This window comes from Nothoprocta perdicaria, unplaced genomic scaffold (assembly GCF_003342845.1).
Source record: "Nothoprocta perdicaria isolate Ctin4 unplaced genomic scaffold, notPer1 scaffold_68, whole genome shotgun sequence".
NCBI classification, from domain to species: domain Eukaryota; kingdom Metazoa; phylum Chordata; class Aves; order Tinamiformes; family Tinamidae; genus Nothoprocta; species Nothoprocta perdicaria.
This window is the reverse complement of record NW_020455954.1, coordinates 714,479-739,595: the sequence shown is the minus strand read 5'-3', so window position 1 is coordinate 739,595 and position 25,117 is coordinate 714,479. Positions and strand designations below refer to the sequence as shown.

Below are 25,117 nucleotides of genomic sequence, written 5' to 3'. Positions count from 1 at the left end.
GGAAAAAAAGAGTTATTTTTTGGCGGGATGAGGGAGATGAAGAATGGGAATAGGAACTTACTAAACACAATGTTCTTGATATTCCATAGACGGTAAAAAAGAATCACTAGTGTGCATCGTAGAAAGTGCAGTATGAGCAAGGCAGAAATACAGTCAGGAGTTAGACACTCATTTTATTTACCGAAATAAAATACTAAGCACCTTTTTAATAACTTTAAATGACAGAGCCCATATATGTATTGTACATTCAATTGGAGTAGTCTAGACAGACTGTTTTCCAAGGAAAATACATTTTCATCAGTATTTGTGGTATGATTCATGGTGGTGAAGAGGCGAATAGCTCTTTTTATGACTGGAAGTTGCTTTAACTTGCAGCCACAAGGAAACAAGTCAATGACCRGATGTCAGTGGCGGAAACTAACATTTTATAGTAATGAAAGTCTACACCTTATGCTGAGCTGAAGGGTTTATTTTTCCAGCAAAGTATCACTAACTTTCTGCTGTTGTTTACCAACAACCAGGAGACGTCTGTCTAATGTTTCACAGCATGCAATTGAAATCTGTCAAGCTCTAAGGCAACATSGAAGATTTTCAGGATGGCAGGAGACTGCGGTTTGATGCAAGTACTTGTAAATCTTTGTGCATGTACTCAGTGTAAAGGGAGATCATCTGTATTTTCCATGCAAAGTTAATGATAAGCAAGACAGATAAAAGATATTTATGCGAGTAGAGAAGCCTAGCAGTTGCAGCCTGGCAGATGTTGCAGGTCTTCATGCTTTGGCTGAATTTGTTTTAGATCTTTAGCTCTTTAGGTAATACTTGTTCTTGATTACATGGATGGGTCTTCTTGCAAGGGAAAAAAATAAAATGGGGAGTAACTTTCTTTTAACTGTTGCTGTGTTGTCTACCTAGATAAAAGGTATGGAAATACCTTCTTGTGGTTGTTGTAGACTTCTGTAGATGACACTAAGGTTTTTCCGAGTGACTAGTTGAGTGAATTCATTTATCCTAAGTAGAAAAAATGTAGTAGGAAACTGAAAGATTGTAGTCTAATTATCTGTCAGGAAAAAAAATCATATTCTGTAAAGGTGTAATAAAATCTGTATGAATATACAGGACCAGGCTGGTGATGGGTGTGTGCTTCAGACCTTTTGGGTAGTATCACAGTGAAACTTTTCCATGAAAAGTGTGTGCTAGAGCTTGGTTCTATCCACGTATGTTCATAGCGATGGAAAGGATCATGCAGTTGGGATCCTCAAGGTGCTGAATGACTGGAGTACCTTTGAGCCTAAAGGGATACCCACTGCCTTCCCTTTTACAAAGATGGTGTTGAGCAGTTCTGAAAGATGAGCTTATGTGCAGATGAACATTCGGATACCAAAATCCATTAAGGAAAGGGCCAGTGATTCTCTTTGTACTTGTTCTGTTGTGTAAAGAGTTTATTTTTTTAAAGAAACTAGAAAATTCTCCGTAACTAAAGCAGGCCGAGTGTGGGAGTAACATGGAATACAAGTATTTGCATTTGCTAAAGAACCTTCTGCTTTTATAGAAACCATTAAAATTTCAAGGGGGGAAGAAATTTCTTCAGCTCTAGGGTCGATGTGTGTATCAGAAGCTACATCTTAGTACATGTAATTTCACAGTGGTTGACCATCASGTTAAAAATAGTCTTGTTGGCCACACACCGTGTAACGTTTCTTAAATTAAAATTTAGCTGTGTCTACAGCTACAGTATGATTTGTTAAGGAGAGTGCTTATTGGTACCAAAGTTTGGGGGAAGGACTTAAGACCCTCTTAAGTGCTAGGGAAAGGACATGTTGTTTTTTAATAGTCATGAGTAATTTATCCCAAATGCTAGGAAATGCAGTTGGAAAGTGTGGTTGATGATTATTTTTAGCTTCATAAAGATTTGTAAGTCTTTGGGAAAAAAGTGAAGTAGTCTTTGTGTTTTCTGAAAAGGCAAAAAGAAAGATGATTTATATACTAGGTAGTGAAATTGCTTCAGCTGCCGTGCTGTATAATGAAGTCTGATTTAATAGACTTCTAGATTTTCTTGCTAGGGAAACGACAGTGAAGATCTTGAAGAGGAGAAAATCAGTATCACTGGATGCTAGAGATGTCCAGCCATAGTTCAGAGATGTGCTGCAATAGTAGAGCCCAACGGAGGTAAAACTGTGATGGAGAAACCCTGGAACGGGGTGCTCAAAATGGCTTCTGGAGTTGGGTGCTACAGTAGGACACCCATATCCTGCACAGTATTTAGCACAGTAAATTTAGTTTTTATATTCTTAGATAAAAGAAAAGGCCTTGAGTACAGATGTCCAGTGCTCAAATCCAAACCCACTATTATTTGATATCGATGCCAGGTTCCTGCCTTTTATGTGGAATGGCCTTGGGAGAGAAAGGCCCCGTATTAGCCGCTTACCTACTCCAGCACCAGGGGGAACTGTGATTCCTAGAGGCAGAACTGCTCTTCCCGGTCTTCTTTTGGAGGATGTGCTGTGAGGAGCTACTGTTTAATGCTGTTTGCCCCCCTTCACCTTGGCTCTTTATCCACAAGTGCTAGGCGGGCCACAGGAATATTCACACACACACACACACACACACGTAACTGACCTTGCATTGAGCTGCATACTGTGAAACGAAGCACATGTTTTTGTGGTGCCGGATAACCCGGCTTGCTGCTGAGGAGGGAGTGATGGGGAGAAGAAGTTGAGCACTGTAGAAACAGTGTAGCAGTAGCAGGGTAGTTCTGATGGAGCTGTTGAGTTGACTGTTCAGAGCTTGGTGCTGTTTTGTGTAATTCATACTCTTGGAAAAGCTTAAGTAACTCAAGTGTTTGTAGAATTGCAGCTTTCTTTTAAATTGCTGAGGTTCATCACATGAGATGGGATTTTTTTTTTTTTTGTATGTGTATCTTCTAAAAGAGAAATGTTAGCCATTACTGCTTAAAAACAAGCACTGAGTGTTTAACTCTTCCACCCCCAGTACATACAACCAGGAACAGCCTTTCCCCTCATTCTTCCACATCTAGGAGATCATGATGGAACAAGGACATGTTAAACCGAATGGCTGATTGCTTTCATTGCTCATGCTCCCTTATGTGATTAATGGAGAATTAATGGAGAATTTCTCATACATTTGCTACTATACTTCAAACTCGTTGACATCACCTTGTTGTTGTTATAATAAGAAGTGTTTTTAAAAGAAAATTTTAAACTTCTTCCTAATTTGTAGTATTTTTGACATCTTGGGAGCTGATGTCCAAAGTGCAGTCAGTAACTTAAAAGGTCAATTAAATATCAAGTAAGGTGTGGAGTATGGCCAAACTCCTTCATGTCTTTTTTTTAGAATTCATTCTTTCTACTAGTGCAGTAAGTAAGGAGTTCACCAAGAGAAATAATACCCTATTCCCAGGATTTACAGCCTTGTTAGTTTTATCTAGCAGGAAAGTATTTCCATAAAATGTTCACTAGACGAGCAGTGTGCCCCTGCTTGCTGTCCTGCAGAAAAAAATCTGAGTCAGCAGGATGGGAAGCAGATGGAAAGGAAAAGTGGAAGAATAAGGCTTGGCAGAAAACAATTTCTAGAAGTGCAGGAAAGCAGTTCAGAGTCTCACAAAGCAGAGAGTAGAGGAAAAGATGCTTCAAAATGCACCACAGGAGATGCATATTTTGGGCTTAAAGATGTATACAAAAAAAAAAAAAAAAAAGGCGCTAATATTCCCGAGAAAAAGCCCAAGAAACCTCAGTTTAGACACACTTTCCTTTTCTTCCTAAGAGGACATGTGCCCAGACCTCTGTAGGAAATCTGGCTGCCAGCTGGTACGTCACCTTTCAGAGACCTTTTATATTTTCAGACCTGGCCATCTCTGTCATGACCATCTGTATTAGGCTGCTGTTTGTAGTATCTGTTAAACTGCATTTTAATATTTAATTTAAAGTTTCTTTGCCAACCTATAAAGAAGGGCCAGGATATTCAGAGCTGTCAATAGTACCAAGAAGGGTTTGAATATTGTGAGGTCTGTGAACTGACCATTTTTGCTTTGTTAATTCCCCTCTTTAGGTTTTTGAGGGGCTCTTGGATATTAACATGTATGACAAAATACCTTGTCTACGTATTTCAAATACATATATTGAGAAGAGGCTGGAATAAATCCCTTGTAATGACAGTAGAATTCCGGCGTATTAGAGTTGGTGTTAAAACTGGCGGCAGCCTTGCTTTGTGTGCTGCCTTTAATTTCTTCAAGGGCAGGAGGCTCAAAATGTTGTGTCTGACCCTGTACTGCAGAAAGGTTTGCCCAGGCACCTCTAACTTAATGTGGGAGAGCAGATTTGCCTCCGTTGCTGAGACCGGAGCTGCCACATCCAACTTTTTTCGCTGTATCCCTCGGCGAGCTTGGGGAACGTGCCCSGAGAGCCCTCTTGGTCGCAGGCCGAGCTGCTCTTGCTGAGGGCTGGTGATGACAGGCAGCCTGTTTGCGTTCATTTAATACTAGGAAAAAAGGCACCGCAAAGCTGGAAGAGGCAGAGCGGCCACTGCTGTGTGGCAGCCGCCTGTCCAGCGTGGCTCTGCTTCGCTGTGCAGCAAGCCCAATTCTAAGCTTACATCGATTTCCATCTGTTAAACTTGTCCTTGTGTAGAGTCTGTCTGTTTTTTTTTTTTTTGTGTTTGCTGGTAGCTGGTGTTCGCTGTTAGTGTAGCTCTCATTGGAAAATGGATTTATTTTGGGTACGCTTCTAGAATCGTTTGTAAAATTACTTGCATTAGAAGAGGAAAAGCAAATATTAAGTATAATGATGGTGAATTGCTGCATTCAAGGCTTAATTGACGGGGGTCCGTAGTGTAGAGCTGTAATGTTGAAAAGCTTGTCATTTACATGAAGGTCATTAGTGTTTCTTTGAATTTCCCGCTAATAATTTTTCTATTCAGCTTTTCGTTGTAGCCTCCAGTTTCTTGGAAACGTTGCAGCAGGAAATGGAGATTCCCAGAATAGCATTTGGAAGTGTGCTTTCCCAGATCTCTTCTTGTAAGCATGGATGCGGGTTTTTTTTTTCTTTTTTTTTAATAGTATAATTTCTGTGGTTATATTCAGATCTTCTGTACATGGTTGTTGTCCTTCTATTCACACTGTAAAGTTTTGAAAAATAACTTTGGGGAGAATGGGACAGTTGAGACCATATCCTGGAGATGTTTTTTTTTGTTAGTCAACCGCAGGGGTCAGGACCTTTAAAGACCTGCTTGCTCTAAGCCGTACAGCAGATTGATTTCATTTAGCAGAGACTGGAAGAAAATTCTCTTTTAAATAATGAACTTCAAATCTAAGCCTTGTTTCAGATTTCAGGGATGTTTTCAAATAGTTAGACGGTGATCATTTCCAAGAACATAACTTTTCCTTTATTCACATTGMTGCTGTGCAAAACTGCTGGGATTTGGGATCAGATGGAATGTACAAAGTTGACTTCWTTTTTTTTTTTTATATCTTCTAATCCTTATGCTCCCATCCTAACAACCCCCAAACCTTATTTTGTAGATTGATGACATATCCATAATGAAATACTGTATAATTTATTCTATGTAGACACTTGACGATATGGGGTGTGTATTTGTCCTTTTTTTTTTTCTGTTTACAGAACAAAAACATCAGTAACAAAGACTCCAGGTCATATTCATATGAGAGCCTATATTTGGAGCCCATTTAACCAGTATGAAGCTCTTACCTCCTGGTAATGAGAGCAGACAGTTTTAGTTCTTATAAGTTTACCTAGTTTCCAAATCCCTTGTAAGCTTAACTTTATCATTAATTTTGAAAATTACCAGTTAAGTTTGACCTTCAGAAAGTAGTATTTTTTTTCTTTTTTGTAGTGACTTCTGTGCTTCTCAAGCAGCCACATATTCTGGGTTCACGAAAAGACCAAAGCAGCTCAGCTCGTTGAATGTTATTATTGCTTTGCTCCAGTTTTAACCCTTGTTCTTAACTCTTTATTTTCTTTTGAAGGACCTGCCTTAGTTACAGTGATGAGAAAATTGTTGCCTATTGTTGCATGGTCCTATTCACTTGTCTGAATTCAGAGAGAGTGAGAGAACTGCTGGATCCTGGGAACTTGGCTGTGCCTCTCCGTGTTCTTCAAGTCTACAGAGAAGAGTTGGAGACTGAGTGGTCGTGCGTATCTATAGATTTCTTCTTGTTTCCCTTCTTAAATGATTGTTTCTCTGGTGTGAATCTGTGTTTTGGAGGTATAAAATTTGTGATGCAGGTAAGTAATAAATGACAATCTATTTAGAGGTCGTTAATTAGGAATTATGATTATTTTCGTCATACTTTTATTGACTCTATTTCGAGTTCTGTAAGTAAGGCATAAAGTAGCAGCATACTTTTGTGGAGGATATGGACAGGAATTTTAAAATCAAAACACTATTTCCTCATAAGATCTGATTATATGATGCAAATTCATTATACCTGTATGTTGGCGTGTGGAAATTTTTGCAAGAAAAGTATGGCAGAAAATTGTCGTAAGATTTTTCCTTATTGAACGTACAAGGWATATTCCTATGACGAATACTTGAGTACTGGATGCAGGTTTGGGAGTTCTTATGGATGCATTGTCCTTACAGAATGAGCGAACATTTCTACACAGAAACTGAGCRAATGTTCTGTGTTTTTTGAATCCTGAAAGTTTTGTTTTCTTAGCTGGAGTATCTAATCAGCCTATGTGTGTGTGTGTGTGTGTTAATTTTTATTTTGCTAATGGCTATTCTTGTAAATGTTGACAATTATGTTTTTGAGAACTCTTCTGTCCTGCTTCAGCAAGGCTACACATATTATTTCACTTTCATTTTCATATGAGGCATTCCAAAAGGCAAAGGAGTGGATGAAAAAGATAGTGAAAACAGAACTGTTTTTGCAATTTTCTTTGGAAGGTTATATTCAAAATGTAATTAGGAAGTGATGTTAGGATTCTGTAGCTATTTGGAAAATCTTCCAGACAGACCTAAAATGATAGAATGAAATGCAGATAAAATTCAATAGGTTTGTTTTGTTTTGATTAAAAAATATTTTTGGGGTAGAGTTTTTTCACAACCAGGTCAATTTACAGAAGACATAGTTTTCAGGAAACAAATGTACCTAGATTTTCAGGGATCAGATTGCTATTTCAGAAGTGACAAACTGAGTTTTTAACAGAATCACAGAATGGTTAAGGTTGGAAGTGACCTTTGGAGATCATCTAGTCCAATGCCTCAGCATAAGCAGGATCACCTAGAGCATGTTGCACAGGGCTGCATSTATAAGTTTGCCCTCAGTCAGTGTAAAAATATACTGCTGAAATACTTTGTTTTTCAGGTAATGACACTGATTATCTTTCATTTCTTTATATTGGAAATAGACCTAAATTTATTTTGAATAATGAGAGAGTCAGGGAAGTCTGAAAAAGGCTGTAATACTATCAAGTTTATATTTGAAGGTAATTGCAGAATAAATGCAGCATTGAGATACCCATTTCCTTTGTAAGCAGAAGTGTGTTTTGTGTAGACTTTGTAGGGAAAATGTCTTCCTTTGCCTTACCTCTTCTATGCTTATTACCTCTTCTATGCTTATTTTTTTTTCCCATTCCCCTCCCTGATCCTCTGCCTTCAGAGTAGCCTTGAAAATAATCAAGGCAAGGTTTTTTTTTTTTTTTTTTTTTTTTTTTTTTTTTTAAGATTGTAATGAAGGAGAAGAGGTAGGTAGAAAAGATTAACAGTAGGCCCACCATAAAGCAGGTTTAGTATTCTCAGCTCTTAATTTCCTTCAAAATGTTACGTTTCTCACACAGTATATATACAAAAAGCATCGAAATACCTTCCAGGCATTAAGAAAATTATAAATTTTTCTTCTTCATATAGTATTGGCTAATTTAGTCTCAAAGCTCTTGACTGTTTTCCTCAAGTGAAAGAAAAAACATCAGGTTCTTGGCATTTGATGCAGTGTTCTTGAATCTGAATTATAAATGGTAATCCATGCGTAATGTTGGCACTGTTTTCGGAGTCAGCACACGTAAAGTGCATTTGCAAATGCAAGTACRAACCAAAAAGTATATTGTAACAGTGCAATGCCAAGTATTGAATAGATACTCAAGCAGCATTAGCTTGACTGATAGGAACRGAAAGGCTTGAAGTTTTAGCCTCTTGTTGCCTTGATTTGTCTTGTACTTATTTTCCTCTGTTTCTTGGTCCTCATCTAAATTGTTTTAATACTGTTTCTTATTTTTTCCATTTGAAGGACATATTTTTTCTYTGTTTTCCCTCACTTTTTATTTGCTCCTATTGTGAGGGAGAAAGAAAAAGACATAACTGAGAGTAAATTAAATGGAAAAATGTGTTCTTCACATTAGAGATGTTATTATTTTAAAAAGTAATTTCCATCCTGAAAGAAACTGCAATACTTGGACAAAGTTTTTGCAGTATGAGATTTTTTTCCCCCAAATTATCGTGATTTCTGCTGCTACCATGGCTGTATTAACTCGGCATGTATTTCACAGGCAAAAAGTCATTTCTGTTTTAGCTTTAATTACAGAGAATATCCGATTAATCTTACGAATAACTGTGTTTTTACAAGATGCCTGCAGCTTGTATCTTGGATTCTTCTTGTTTGCCCTTGCTTTATCAGGTTCATATTTGTAAAGCACCTACTCAAGCACTTTTTGATAGTTCACCTGAAATGCACTCAGGCAAACCTTCCAGGCAAAATGTTTTTCTTTATTTTCTAAATTATTAGAATATGGGTGTCATAAGGATAGTCTTGAGGTGGATTTGAAAGCCCATTTTCTGTATTACTATTGATTCTTTTATTGACATGAATGCAGATGTCTACAATCTTTTATTAAAGCATCCTTAGTCACTCAGCATTCTCAGTCACTGAGGTAAAAATTGTCTTATAATGAATGGTTGATAATCTAGTTTATCTGTCAGCTCAAACATGCAAGTTTCTACCTTTCCTCGTTTTGAGCTACATTCATAGCCTGTTCATACTTTCTCTTCTCTGTGTTTAAAGTGTTGAAATGTTTAAAGCAAAACTTCCATTTGCAATATACTCATTTAGTTTATGGAAACCTGCTCATGTATATGAGGTCTTAACTTTTCAAAGTAAGATCTGTAACAGTGTAAGTTTGCAGTTTACTTCAGTGCTGTGTTATGAAGCAATGAGCTTTCTGGCTTGYTTTTTAGAGCACTGATGTAGACAAATCACGTAGGTTATTTGGCTAAGGAGTCTTCCTTCTGCACCACACATATAGCAAAAACTGTAGAAGGGGGTTGTGCCCAGGTTCCTGAAAGACTGAATATGTCCACAGAGATGGACCAGGTCTAGCATCCTCTGTCCCAACAATATTGGTCGAGGAGCTTCCCTGGCTGCTCGGTGACTTCTGTTCTAGTCAGCTCTCAGTCTTGTCACTGCACTGAATGTCATGACTTGTGCTTTTTTTAGTTCACAGAAGCTAAACCAGCTTGGAAACTCCTCATGCTAAGTCTCCTGTTGATTCACATCTACTGCTTCCAACTATGTTGCACCTCATTTCTCTAGGAAAGCGTTAGGAACATTTCACTGTTCTCTGTTGACCATCYTGAAGTGCTGTTCCATTCTTGTGGTGAGGCAGAGCAAGCCCACTCCACCCTGACACGAGTGGAGCTGCATGTCCCTTATTGGGAGACCTGGTAGCTGCAATGTAGACTACCTATGCCTGGGTTTTGAAAAGGCTTCCTGACATGGAATTTACTGTGAACAAAGAAGATGCACAATCAACAGGATTTCTCATTTGGGTAGGATGAATGCTGTTTATTTTGGCTGGTGAAATTCAACTGCTCTTTCCTTGTGTGTCAGAAGGTATCTTTGATAAGAGCTAAGCTTTGCTGTGTCAGTCCTGATATGCAGCAGTGCTAACACTTTATGGTAACTATTGGAGCTGTATAGGGTTTTATGTGTCTTATGCTGATAATAGACAGGTATTCCCTCATAAGAGACATCTGTCTAAAGTGTTTTTGCATATCAAAATTGCAGTTTTCTGCAATTGGATGTATGAGAGCTTGACGCAATCATTGCTTTGAGGATGTGTTTGCTCTAACTTGGATCTCTGTCGTATCGTTGTTGCTTTGGTATCCATTTTTAGTGTTGCATACAATCTTTTTGGGTAAACCAAGCATGAGTCTGCTCATGTTTGGTTTATTACTAAAGCACATTTTTCCTACCKAAGAACTGCGCCGTTTCACCATACGGAAGAATGTGCAGCCAATGCAGCCAGGTAAAAGTGCATAGAAAGATTTTTGTCTTTTTTCTCATCAAATTTAAAGCTAAACTCTGGACGCCTCTCTGGCCGGACTGTAGAAAAAATATTTTGTCAGCAATTCATTGAAAATTTGGAGCTGTGTTTCAGCGAGAAGCTGAAGTACATACCACTAGGATTGCTTAAACGAATTTACATAGCCGCGGTATTTGCAACGGAGCCAGTACTTTGTTGTAAAGACTTGGGTCCCTGGTGCCGCAGCTACCGCAGTGCCCAGCAACCATTTTCAAGCAGCTCTTATGGTATTATATGGCTGAGCCGAAATGCAAACTATTCTTTCAGGAGGTTATGCTCTCTGCTGGTTTCGCAAATGTCTGAATTTAAGATGTTCCTACTTTTCAAGTTAAAAATATTACTCAATTCCTTCCTACCTTCTTGTGTCTCAGCTTGAGCGGCTGGTTTCACATTACACTGAATAAAAAGTGCATGCCCCGTGTGTTTGCTCCTCTTGGCTGTACTTTTCTGCTGTCAAATGCTGCATTTAGGTATTGGAAATCTTCTCTTAAAATAACCAGGAGAGTTTTGTTTGTAGGCAAAACTGGTGTTCATGATTTTATTCTTTCCTTTTTATCATGTGCTGAAATGTATGACTTAATCTTCCTTTAAGTTAGCATCCAACAAATTCCACAAATAAACGCTTTTGATGCTCCAGCTATTTTTGCAGTCGCTGCCATGAACCATTAAGACAAAGAGAGGACATCCAGGACAAACATTTGGATTTAAGGCCATTGGCTGAAATGCAGTCTCTCCCATGGGGTCCATATTACTGTGTCAGGCCAGTGTATGTTGGGTTTTCTACCCTTGACCCATGAAAGAGGGGCAAGCTTAAAGCTTTTGTTAGTGAATTGACAACTCCTTCTCTCTTCATGATTCTACATTCATGTTTAGAGTCCAGTTTTCTGCTTCCAAGATGGAAAAGTCCTTGGGGAAGGTTCAGGAGGAACCTCTTTCCAAGCATGGTATCTTTTGGCTTCTGCTTACYGTTCTCTCCCCCAGCCTTGCAGCAGTTCTGTAAGGATAAGGCATTGTCAATGGAAATCTGAGATTTTTCTTCAAGTGGTTCCTCACAGTTCCTTTTGAAGAAGCAGCTTTTGGTAGCAGACCTTCTCCAGTTCCTTTTCTGTCTGCAATATACTTCTTTCCCAGTTAAAGCGAATACAGGAAGGCCCTTTAAAGGTAGGACAGAGCTTTCTGTACTTCTCGTGTCATGCTAGAAGCCTGTTAGCTAGAAAAAAATATCTCCTGTCAGAAGCAAAGCAGGGATGCCCAAAGTATTGCATATTTCTTTCACTCAGTTTGCTGTGCTTCTTGTGAGGGAGATTGCAGGCATCAGTTTAGCAGTTGTGAATGTATTCAGTGGTGGAAAGTTCAGCCATTCATTTTCTAAGCAGCTTTTGAAACACAGAGGGTCTGTTTTGCATATTTGGAGGGTATAAGCACGGAAACACTTTAAAAAATATCTCTGGAAAATGATGACATGAAAAAATGGTCCTAGCAGCTGGAATAAAAGCAACAATACTGTCATGTACAGCTGGGAGTATCTTAGTGAATTATGTAGYACTTATTAAGTTTCTTGTAGTATGCTAAGAGCTAAGAAATAATAAAATTTTGAAAGAAATTAGTTCTATAAGTAAGGCCCAGTTCAATTTTTTTTTTTTCTTTTTTCCTCCAGGCCTTCTGTGATTATACCTGGTATCCAAACCAGATGGTCTGGAGGCTTATTTCGTTAAGCTTGCGGTTACTTCTAAACTTCAGAAATGCTTCTATCTTTGAAATCTGTGGAGTTGCAGATTGTAATTTACTCACTTAATATTCTTGCGATTTAAGAACTGATACCACCTCCTATTTCTCTTTTTTAGAAACTTGATGCATTAGACAGCTCCAAGATTATTTTTTTTAACATTACTGCCTTTGACATCTTTGATACTAGATGCCGAGTGGCACTTTAAAATAGTATTAATTAACATATATAAGAGAATGTGTTTTTAAGTGGCCTGTAGACTTCTAGTCAGCACAGATCCTGAACTTGTTTCAGGCCAGCAGTCCTATAATCTTCAATAGTAGGTTGTCTTCTGAGGTTGTTGCTGCTGGTCTAACTCCCAAGAGCAATAATCGGAGGAGGCAGATCGTGTATCTCTGAGGTTCTTCAAAACGTTGCCTGACTGGATTTATACTCCTTTGTTTCGTAGCCTTTGGCTAAAATGTAAAAGAGCAAGAAGAAACTGGAAGTTTTCAGGACTGAGAGCTGTTGAGGCTTATGTGTCTTGCCCTGAATATTAAGTTCTTCATTTGGGCTTGTAAAGAGTGCCCAGAGCTTGCTGCTTTCAGAATGTTTCAAGGATTATGAGGTTAAAGAGTACACTTCAAAGAGAGTCTATCCTTGCAAAGGCACTGGCTCTGCAGAAACAAGTTAGCAAGTTTCCTTTCCTTGGTTTGATTTATGGTATACACTAATTAAGTGATCCTATCTCCTTGCCTGTTTTTTGTGCTTTTTTCTTTCTTTCTTTTTTCTTTTTTTTCCCCCCCTAGGAGTTGCATGGTCCTTTCTGTGGGACACGCACACAGTAGTTAGACCGGTAGCTTAACGGTTCCTGTGTGTCAGCTCTGGTGGCAAACACGGGTGCTGCTCCAGCCGGGTGCCTGCGTGACCGTCCCAGGCCCTGCCCTGTCAGGGAGGCTCCCGCTTGGAAGGGCTGGTTGTGACCTGCTGCCTACGGCTTGTGCTGCTCGTGATCCCTGTTGTGGGATTGACATTCGGTCCACAATACTCTCTTGGACATGGGAAGCTTTTAAACTTGTAACTTCTTCTACTTTCACCCTCTTGTGATTTTTTTTTTCCTTTTAGTTTAGTTCTCTAGCTCTCTTTTATAGCTAGTACATTCCTTCCTCCCTCTTCCCTTACAGCATAAGGTTTGTCTGTTAATTTGTCTTTCCACATTATACAGCTTTTGCTTTTCACTTCTTCCACTCTATGTTCTATCTTCTGACTCCCTTCAGAAGGATGAACATTGCTTTCAAGCCCTAGTGAGAAAGTGATTTTACTTCTGTGTGTTTTCACCTTTTCAGTATGCTCTGTAATGGTACCTGGTGTTATTTTCCTGAAGCATTCATGCATTAAGGTGAAAATATCTGAAACATTCCATCAAATACAGTTACTACACCAACTAATATTCTTTCCAGTGCTTCTTTCATTCAGCTGCAACTGCTGCCTCCCTAAGGATCCTGCCTAGGAAGGGGATAGATCCTCACTTTAGAATAAAAGCTGCCCCACACCGTTTGGTAAATAAAGTGCATTTCCCTCTCCATCGCGTGATTACAGACAAGATCTGGAGTGTCCACTGTAACAAACCTCCTTGCTGCGCTTCCAAGGGAAGAAGAAAGCACAAGTGGTATCCAGTGCCATCTGTGAAATACTTGGAAAAAAACTCGCCAGTGCTGCCTTTTCTCCTGGAAAAACCTTTTAAAACAGGCAGGCAGCTCTGCCTTAGGCTCTGGAAAATTACGGAGCCTTTAAAAGAGTCTTTCCTCTGTGTGTCTACTCTGGTCCACATCTACTCTGGTCTGGGTTTGTATTAATCAACAGCAGAAAAGTGTGTCACACAGCTTAGAGGCTGCTGCATTTAGAAGAAACCAATGCTGAATGCCACATAAGATCTATTTTAGAATATTGAACCTGCAAACATATGTGTTTTGTAAAATAATTAGGAAAAAGTAGTACAAAATTACATTATAATTTATCCTAACCAAGACCAATGTGCATTCTAAAAGCTGTTTATTTTAGAAATACTTTGGTGGTTCCATTAGAGATGAGAGAGTATAGCTTGTGTCATCAGTTTTTCCAAGTGTGTGCATGGTAACTGCTGTATGCAGAGTATGTACTAAGAAAAGAAAAACAGGTTGCATTTTTGATTCCTGAAGAGCRAGGAACAAAAATCCTCCATTTTAAAATAAGAGGCATAGTACTCCTTTTGGCCCCTGGAAAAAAATGATATTAAGAGTGTGGTCAGCTGTTTGGCACTGGAAGTAAGGATTTCAGAGCATTGACTTTCTCTTCTTGAAACCACAGCGCAATGATGACTGTAAAGATTAGGATGTGGGGTTCCCCCTCCCCATTTTTTGCCCTTGGTTATTTTGTCCGGGCTTATGGAAAGAAGTGTGGACAGAAACTAGTGCTCCTGTGGCAAGCAGTCTTGCCGACGGGCATGGATTTAAAGGGGAAGATGGAACTTTTCAGTAGAGTGCCTGGTACTTAATTGGCATTCATTTGGTGCAGAAACCAGAAAATGTTACCTTTTTTATTTGGGGTTGGCAACTTTTGACTCTCCTTTCTGACAGTTTAGGATGTCCTTCCCCACCTCCTCTGCTACTCTCCAGAAAGTAATTTTTATTTTTAATTCCAGGAAAGTTGGCGTTACGTTGCAAGTTCCAAGTTCAACTGTGGTTTTAAATAGTACYGTCAATTGGAAAAGTTTCCTTAATGGAGTGATCCGAGTCGTTTCTACTTTCTRTTTGCAGTAGCAACATATTGGCACAGATTTCTCCAGTCTTTTAAGTCCCAGTTTTGCACATTTGACTTTTCAGTGATCCATTGTATCATTTATGGAGAGGGGAATGAGGGGAAGTAGCCGTCCTGTTGTTAGGAGATTTTTGCATGGAAGCTCTTGAGAAAAACAGTGGCACTGGGTTTTTCATGCAAGGAAAAATCCATTTCCAGGACATTTCTGATGTAGTGATCAAATTTAACAGGAGTATTTCCTGAGTCAGAGAAGCATTCCAGATATTCTGATCAGAGTCTCGCATTCATCGTGCACAATCCCTTTTGAAGAAGAGGAAGGATGTTCCCCTGTGCTGTGTTCATCTCAAGATGAAAGCAGCGTGGTGCCTCATCGTTGGTGTTGAACCTTAAATATGGACCTTATATTTATTTGGAGCAAAAAATGCAGTCTGGTTTCTAGAGGTCTTTCTGAGAGCACATATATTTCACTTCAAATTCAAATGTCTTTGTTCYTGTAAGTGGATTTGTAAATGGTGCTTTTATTCTTGTGCAAGGCCAACAAACTATTTTGCTCTTAAAGCATGTTCTGCCCAGTGTCTTGTGAGGCACATTGCTTTTATAGCATCTAAAAGAATGGGACATGTAGCTATGAAAGGTTTAGTGCCTGAATTTTCTTCTTTTTTTCATAATTTGGATGGCCTGTCATGCTAGAATGTTATATTCAAGAACAATGTGATAAACTACAGTAAAAATTGCTGTGTCATTCTTACAAATGTTCTTGTTCAAACCACACTCTAGTATGTTGTRTGGTGGACTAGATTTTCTGTTCTCACATCAGAACAAAAAATCACTAATTAAACACAGAATCCCCATCTTATTTTCTTTTCTCTACTGAAACATTTTATTTTTACCCTTGTTTTCAGAGACCAAAGACGCTCATCTCTAAAGCTGCTAATAGAATGGAATCAAGTTAATCTGGGGCATGACATCTTACAATAAAGTTGATTGCTTACACCCAGCTTTGATTGGAACAAGCTTAGTGGTCATTTTGGAGTATACTGAGCGTAACTGTAGCTTATACCGTTTCATCTTGGCTGCTTCTCAAGTTCCCTTTGGTACAATGTATCCCTTGTGCTATTGTAGAGTCTTTGAACTGAACATCTCCTCCTGTATTTATCTGCTATGTAAGCACTTGATTTTTTTAGGATTTTAGCCAGACAATTTTTTAAAAGTCAAGAAAATTGGCATATTTAACACTATTCATTTGTTACTGTATTATGCTTACATAACAACTTTAATTTTCACCATTTCCTTCACTAAATTACAGTGGTCCTCAGTTTATCCCAGTGGTTCTGCTCTTGGCCTCCAAACAGAGCTTAAATCTTTTACCAAAGTCTTTTGTGTGTATCTGAAATGCCATATTCAGTCAGTAATCCAAAACCAAATGTCTTTTTTTGTTTTTTCTTTATTTCAAATTTGTGGATGGTCTTACTTTTCCTCTTATTCCCCCCCCCATCCCAAATGAAAAACAGGAGAGCTAAGGACTGACRATTCTAGTTTTAATTTGTCTCACCCTTGCTTTCCTACTGCAGTAAYAGGAAAAGTTTACTCCAACTTTTAGCTGGAGTAAAGTGTTTAATCCACTCCATTTCTCTTCTGTTGACATCTCTTGGAGATGCTTTTAAAATGTGTTAGTACTCTATGATGTAACACAGAAGGAAGAAGATAAGGAAAGCGTGAAACTTAAATACAGATGTAGGAGGCTCTGGTGGGTTGCATCATATCTCGAGATTAAAACAATAAACAAAAGTACATGCTGCTTTATGGGCACAAACACTACTCTGAAATATTCCAGGCTCCTCAGTCAGTACAGTACTAATCTATAAAGATAGGTCTGAATATGTATTATGAATATATTATTATGAATATATACAAGAACCTAGACCCRTGTTGACTCAACACAGTTATTTTGCAGTGCCAGAGTAATCTTCTGTATGCAAGTAGCAACATTATRTAATTTTCTTAACTGTAAGGCAAAAAGTCAAGAAAATACCCCACAATAATATTAATTACAAAAATTAATATAAAATTTATTTTTTTCAACTGCAAAATGGAAAAATCTGACTACACTCTTTTTTTGCTTTAAATGTAATTTTACTGTACTACTTTGGCAGTAGAAATGTATATGTTGTGAGACTAAATCTTACTGCGTTTTGTACGCAGGAGTTGTTAGGCTTTCTTTTCCTGCAGCTCTAGGTGGCACTTGCTTCTGCTCAAATCCTTTAAAAAAAAAATCAGTTGTTGTCATCATTCTGATGATTTAGCTGTCAGGCTCTTATGCCATAAATTGTTGGCTTGGGAATAGTGGAAGCATTCCCACGATTGCCATGTAGGTGGCTTGATGGAATTCCGTTGTGTCAGGCTGCACTGTTTGGCATTGGAACATAGCTGTGGSGTTGACTTAGGGAAGCCTGTAGGTTAAAATCACTGTTGAGAAACTTGTGAATCAACTCTGCTGATTAGAATATCACTTTTTAAGTTGATGATTGCCTATGACTATCCTATTTTTCCTTGAACGTACATTTTTTCCCCCCCTTAAAAATGTCTGCTCTGCAGTAAGTTAGCCAGATGCTAAGTCCACAGTTTACATTAGAAACATAATAGCCATTAATCTGTTGACTGTCTTGTGTTTTGGTCTCCTCAATTATTAATGACTGTATACCCCCAAAATATTTTGTAACAGATGGAAGAATTCTGTGTCATCTTCCCGCTGGATATGTAGTAGGCTATGGGTGTGCAAAATAAAGTTCTATCAGCAAAGCAAAAGGAAAGTGGTAGAGGGAATATTAAAATTCCTTTAAACTGTTTCTGTTCTTGGTAATTTTGAGTTTGAACCCTAGTGATTTTACATTCACTGAATGTACTTACTGATTGAAAATGCATCACTAAGCATGTGTTTACCTATGTTGTATATAACACTGTTGGTGCTTCTAGAAGTGTAATTTGAAGAAAAAAAAATACCCTGTTTAGAGTGAGGATGTTGTTTGTTTGTTAGTGTTCTTGTTTTTATAATGCCTAGATTATTCAGCTAGATTGAAATGAGATTAACATTTCCTATTGATTCTTATGAGTGATGCWCATGAAGGTGATTATTAATGTGGATGTTGGTGTTAGCACAAGAGGAGATCATACTGGGAGCTGCTGTCTTGAAGGTCTTTGGTTAGACTGACATTGGTTGAGAAACTTSTTATGCAGGAGGGGTATTTTTGGTAACTCAGGACTATTTTGCTGCTTTGCTTCAGACAAAGCTCTGATGTTTTGTTAGTTTTTTTTTTTTAAGGAAAAGTTATTTGAATACTTCCTTTGATTATCTGGTGGTTTATAAAACAATATCATAAATACAATCTTCTGATGGATATCATGTCTTTCCAAGTGTGTATTTTGACTTTTTGTTAAGGTGTATGAAGGCTTGGACTGACTATTTGTTATTTGAATGGTGGTGTGTCTTTTCTGTAACTAGCGAAAAACTTCCACTCAATTGAATGGAGGAAAGCTAGTTAAAGTGTACTGTCTTGATGGGAAATGCCCATTGCTGAAATAGGGAAAATAACCCGTGCATAATTAGTTTGTGATGATTTGTATCCCTTAGCAAATAGGACTAGATGCACATTACACACAGTAGAAATAACCAGCACCTGCTCAGCTGGTAGGCTAAATGTAAATGACGGTTTCTTTATAGAACCATTAATTCATTTTTCTCTCTCTTTTTTTTTTTTTTTCTTCAGGTTCTTGATTGTTACAGACCATTTGCTGAAATGTCCAGAGTTGGTAAAAGCCCTCTATGCCAAACTGAGCAATCAAGAAAGGTAACCCCAAAAACCAATGTGGCTTTCAGTATTTAGCATTCCATATAGAGTATCCTGTTCACATGATTGAAAAACTGTGTGGTTTCGTAGTTGGCACAAAATCTCTAAATACATGTTTCTATGTCAGTAATGGTTTTAAATTGGTTGGTTAACATTACAGCTTAGCCACAACTGGCAGTGATTTATGTAGGGTTGCAGAATCCAGGTTGGCGCCATTGCTCAGTAAAGAAATACTTTAAAAAAAAAAAAAAAAAAAAGTCAGGACTTCATGCCCGTGCCCTGTGCCTTGATTTCATAAGAGCACCACACCCTGCAGTGTTTTACAGCTGTATTTGAAATGTACTCAGCTGCTGATATCCCTGTTGTAATTACAAGAAATTATAAGGAAGACTAATATGAGCATTACTCAAGCTGCATGTCTGCCTAGTATTGGTTAGCAGAAGGTGAAAAACATAGATGTGAAGATGGCTATGGCTATTTAATCTTTTAGTATTTCCATTTTTTTTAAAAAAAAAAAAAAGAAGTTATAAGAAACCTTCATCCTAGAAAGAGAGTAATTAGCTTTCATTCAGACGTCTGAATAAATGAGTGCTGGATTGATGGAAAATGGCCAATCCTGTAATAGGAAAAATAACTCATTGACAATTGGTTTAATAAAGAATGAGGAAAGATAAAATTTATGTTGTTAGAAAAACAAATACTTGGAAATTTTGTACTTTAATTCCACGTATTCCATGATCATATATTTTTTTCAAAATGGCTACTCTATTTCCCACTCCTGCAGGGAAGATGCAAATTCCAGTCTACAGTTTTTGCTGTAGTTCCACTTCTTTTGGTGGCGCTAAAGCCACATAGTAATTAGAAAAAGTGGTTCAGATCCTGATCAGGGATTGTAAAGAAAGGAAAGGAACGGCAGGTAAAGAAGGAATATGGTAGGTTTAAAATGGGTAGATAAAATATAGTCAATATGTAAGTATGGGGTGTCAACCCAGGAATAAGAGTATTCACGCTGACCAAATGGGAGTGAGCATGAGCCATGTGCTACTGTTCGTAGAAGTAGGGAGGGTTTCCTTAACCACAGAGTTCAAGAGAAAGAGCTAAGGTWTTTGTTCGTTAGTTTCCCACAATGTCATGATTTTGCCCCGTTCACCCCAGTTCACCTTGAGGACAGCCCTGGCTGTTTTCATTTTGCTATTTTCTTCTTAGAGCAATGGGAACTTTTATATAGCTAAGCAGCTTCTAAAAAGATCTCAGATGGAATTGCTTGCTTGTACCATGTTTCTTAAGTTATTATGCTACCTTGGCTGAAGGAAGTTGTTGTGTAGGTGTGTGGATGCTCATACTAGATGGCCAGCCACAGGGTAGACACCAAATTTATTATCAGTCACAAAAATTTTACAACGCAAGTAAAGCTCACAGTGCAGTTTATGAATTTGCTGCTGCTTCATTTACTATCAAACATACTGAAAGACTGAAGTACATGTTGCAGAAATAACCCCTTTTGCCTCTGAGCTGCAGAAGAAAACCCAGCGGCAGCATCCTGTATATAAATTTTTAGCATATTTACGAATTTATTCCTTTGACGTGCATGAGAAGCCAAATCTAATTTAGATAAAAACATTTTGACTGTCATTAAGTGGGGGCGGGTGGGAAGTGACTGTGTAAACTAAAAGCAGAAAARGGAATTCATTGTTTGAAAATGAGACAAGGAGCTTCACTGCTGGGTGCCGACGGGCTCCCTCTGTCACTCGTGTGTCAGATGTGGTGTTGAGGTGTCTGGACGAGGCAGCCCAAGCTCATGATTAAATGGTAACTGCTACAGTGTTCTGTATTGTGCACGCTAAACACGTTTATTTTCATTCTGTTTACTGAGAAGTAATGAACTATCCTAAGAAAGTTTGCTAATATGTACATTCGTGGTGGTACTTTTTTAAAAAAAAGCTGGCAGTTGCCATAGATAACCAAAGTCTATGCAGTAACCGCAGTATTTGCACTATTTCCAGGATTTGCACTATTTAAACTATTTCCTGTAATGGAAATCTAGTGTATTTGTGATATTGTGGCCATGGTGGGTGCCAAAGAGTAGCCCTTCTTGTTGCAGCAGTGAATCTGGTACATAAACTTTCAGTTAAAAGACAAACTGCTCACTTCTGGACAATTGTGTTTTCATTTTCCAGCCAAACTTAAATGACTTCCTTTTGCATGTCTGAGTTTGCAGGTGGCCTGAAATAAGTACTGTGAAAATATGATCAATTTTTCTMATGCAATTCTGGGTCTGAAAGGCAAATGACAATGAGATAATGCTTGCCATTTCTCTGCAGGTGATTAATGCAGAAACCTATGGCTAGGGTATTGAGCCAAAAGATTGTGAAGGTACTTGAATTCTTTGCCAGATTTGAGATGTGCACATGTGCATAAGTATTTAGAAATTCATATGCAAAAGGATTTAGAAAAGACTCGTTTTAATCAATGTTAGCCAGGAGCATGGACAGCATAAAGTGAATGCTTTGATAGTCTAATTGCATTGTAAAATCTTCAGAATGTGTACATCTGTGTTGGCCTTTCTGAAAATGACTATTCTTGCCTTCATAAATAACAAATTTACAGAATTGAGATGCTTGAGATTCTTTTTTGGATGCTCAATTCATCTTTAAAATTTACAGATTTGATGATTTCATGTGAAATATTCTCAGTGAATGATGCAGCCTTTCATACAGTCACCAGCAGTGAAATGGGCACTCACACAGTGTAGCTGGCACCTCTTCTTGCCTACGTTTACCTACTGGTTTGTGTTCTTGGTAATGCTTACAAAGMCAAAAGAGTTGAAGAAGAACTGGCTCGTATTTCCCCATGAATTTTAACAATTTTGAGTCAGTTATAATTTTAATGGGATGCTTTCAAGCATAGTTTCAAGACAGTTGAATTGTAAAATTGAGAGAGGGCTTAATTTGTCTCATAAAAACATTATTGCTAGTGATCTTTTCAAGCATTTGATGCAAAAATTGTTTGGAGATGGCATATTGGTTCTTTTTTTTTTTTCCTTCTTACTGTTTTAGACAAGCTTAGTAGAAATTTATTTTAATCTGAAATAACAAGCCTGTAGATTTAAATTGTGCTTTAACAGTGAACTTCATTTGCAAACTCTGTGCGGCAGCAACCGGTTGCAAATACTTAGCAGTAGTTCAAAGTTTTTCACAATTTCAGGTGAATTCAGGTAAATTCACAATTTYATGTCAGGTTCAGGAGCACGTGGATTGAATTTGGATGTAAGAAGATGCCACTTACTGGTGTGATCATTTTTCGAACAGAGCAAAAGGTTTACTAGCATCTTCACCAGAAATCAACTGTTGCTGATGTTTGATCCTCTTTTTTGAGGGAAAAAGTATCCAGCTGGCTTTTGTCTGGCTGTGTGGTGAAGCTATATGGAAATGGTGTTCCATATGGAGAGCGCCCTTGCTCTCCCTAGCGGTAGGTAAATTCTTATGAAACATTGGTTTCAAGAAACCAGAGTATTTGAGTAAGAAACCAGCCAGTTGGTACCTGCAGACAGTTGTAAAAACTGCTCTTATAGAAAGACTAAAAGATTTTCTTGCTTACTCTGAGAGGTGGTAGCAGAGTCACAGAGAAAGCGGGCACAAAACCTCTGTGTGAATCTGAGAAGACCAGGTAATGAAAACACAGCAGATCTGTGAGTCTCCCAACTGGAAGAGGTTAGGACACAACCTAGTGGGAATGAGGATTTAGAGGTGGAAGACCAGTGGAGTAAGAAACTCAACTTGGGGCATGTCGCTTGTATCTATGAACCCTTCTTTCAAATGGCATATGCTGAAGTAATGAAAATCGGGGGATTTCTTGCGGCTCTACCATAGATCAGTGCATGGTGAGAAAAGAAGAAGACAGCCATTGTAATCAGAGGTTTGTTGGTATGGAGCTACGCTGAATGTAGGCCAAACTTGGCAGGCAAGCAAAGTTATTTCCTTTGCATGAACTCCGTGTCAGCAGGTATATATGCCAATGGGAGRGTCAGGAAGTAGGAAGGAAAAGTACCTTCAATTTGCTACCAAAAACAGCAGGGCCCTCTTGTGAATCAGCCTTCACATAGCAGCTTCTGGTAAAGAGAACTTTTGCAAAAAGAAAAAAGAAAGAGAAAGAGAAGAGGTAAAGAGAAAAGTTGCAAGGCAACTTTTTTGTCTCTACCTAGATGAGAGACAATGGACAAACTTTGTTTAACCCTCTTAGAATACCATTATGGTGAAGCAAATAAATGGCTAGAAAAGAAACTCAATCCTCCAACATAGAAAATTATCATATATTGAACTGAGTGTTACGAAAATTCATGACAAGACATGCTGAAACTGGCAGAAATACTTGTCATGTTTGGCTGTCTGAAGAACTGTGGTGAGATAATCTAAAAGACATCTGCAAATGACGTATTTGAGCAAACTCACTGGGAAAGGCTTAGGAAGTCTTGGAAGAAGACTGCRAGAAAAACAGAGGAAAGGAAGGGAATCTGCACAGAACAAAAAGCATTGCTCCCAGCAAAGTCTTGCCCAAGTGCAAGACGTGCTTGAAATTCAAAGGAAGGGTGGGCATGTACTGAGTGACCGTGCCTGAAGAAAGCTCAAAAACAGTCTTGGCATGTGAATGCTTAAAAAGAACAGCCACCTTTGAAGAGATCGCATGCAGTTGGGGTTTTCAGGTTACTCCAATTTCTTCAGAAGGATTATGATTATCTAAGGTATGATTATATTGCTAAAGGATGAGTAATGCAAAAAGGATGAGGTTAGGAAGCTCTTCATTATTGGCAATAATTTTCTTTAAAAGAGCCTATCTGAGTATGTGGTCACTCTCCAGCTTCTTTACAGAAGGGTTGCATGTCTTTTTAGAAAGTGTATTTGGATTATTAGCTCAGGAACCACCAATGAAATTCCTGTAAGTGGAGGAGATGATACTGTTTTGGAATAAATGGCTCTAATCATAAAATCTGTGAGCAGCCTGTTTTCTTAGCCAAGGATATACCTGAAAAGCTTTAAACTCAGTAAGATCTTCCACCATGGGGAGGAATGACACATCGGTGCATTCCACCTGATTTTAGTGTAAWTGCCAAAACTCAAGCCCTTCATACCTGGGACACTGCGTAGTCTTCTGTGGTAGGTTGTGGATGAGCAAGGATAGGGTACCAGAACATGATACGGATATCAAAATGTGAACAACATTAAAACTGTTAAAATAAATATCTCCGAGGCTTTTTATAGAGCAACTTCGTTATGTTTTCACTTACTGGCTGACTTAATGCACTGAATAACTCCTAGTGGGTATATGGATAGTTRACTTGGATTCATCCTACTCCATCTAGTAGCAGTTTTATATAAACAGCTGCGTAGAACTAAGTGTAGGCATTTACTTTCTTTTGTTTCTTCTCAGCATTATTTTGAGTTGGAAAGGAGAGTTAGTAAAGGCCTGCATGCAAGGCAAGGAGTGGGAAAAGATGAAAATTTTCAAGTGGAAGCTGTCAAATTTTCTGTTTTGTTGAACTTAGCTTTTAAAAGCTGCTTCAGTGGAAATTTTAGTTACAAACATAGGCAGTCACTGTAATTTTRCATCAGGACATAAGAATTTAAACGTGGAAATGGGTTTGAGAAAAATAGGTGTTTCACTGACTTGATTGCATTAATTAAAAGGTGAATTGAATTTGAATGGTTCACCATATGTGGTGAACAGGAATTGATCATTTTTATTAAAAAAAAAAATGCTAATTGTTGGTATCATTTTTAAACAACCATATCTGCCTATTCTCCTGTTAACTTAGTGAATTTGGCTAACAAATTGTTTTCCGATTCTAGAGTTACTTTGTTAGACCTGATAATGGCGAAAATAAGTGAGAAGAGCCCTGTTACCAATGAAGAAACGATGGTGTTCTTGARACACGCTGACTTCCTTGCAGGCTGTTTCCAGGAGAAATGCCAAGCTGTGCTCAAGTTGACTTCTGCAGCAGATGCCAAGGATGAGGTACAACTGATAAAAAATTACAGTGCTAAATTGTAATAATCATCTATAATGTCATAAAAATCTATAATAATAGATTCTGCATTGCCACTAGCACATAAAATCACAGTTACATTTCTGTATGTGCCAGGGTTTCCTTTGTATTGCTAAAGCAGTGCCTGTGTTCACTGGTAGATTTGTTAGACAGCAGGCAAGGATCTGGAGATGAGACTTCCGGAACTTAAGGATGATGAAGGATTCAGTACTTTGAGATAAAACTACATCTACTGTGTAAAATACCTCTTTAAAAAAAAAAGTGATGGAGCAGCTCATCCTGGCTGCTCTCTCCAGACACATGGAGGAGAAGAAGGTGCTCAGGAGTAGCCAGCATGGATTCACCAAGGGGAAATCCTGCTTGACTAACCTGATCACCTTCTGTGAAGGAGTGACTAGCT

At 38.3% G+C, this 25,117-nt stretch overlaps 1 protein-coding gene across 3 annotated transcripts in view; it reads left to right on the top strand.

Annotated features, from left to right (window-relative positions):
• ATXN10 (ataxin 10) overlaps positions 1–25,117 on the top strand; it is an 88,439-nt gene that overhangs the window by 17,073 nt on the left and 46,249 nt on the right. For all 3 annotated transcript variants that reach the window (XM_026050374.1, XM_026050375.1, XM_026050376.1), the window contains exons 4-7: positions 4,933–5,029; positions 5,999–6,163; positions 18,597–18,677; positions 24,521–24,686. In XM_026050374.1, the coding sequence (XP_025906159.1) occupies positions 4,933–5,029; positions 5,999–6,163; positions 18,597–18,677; positions 24,521–24,686 (509 nt within the window). The remainder of the gene's footprint in view (positions 1–4,932; positions 5,030–5,998; positions 6,164–18,596; positions 18,678–24,520; positions 24,687–25,117) is intronic.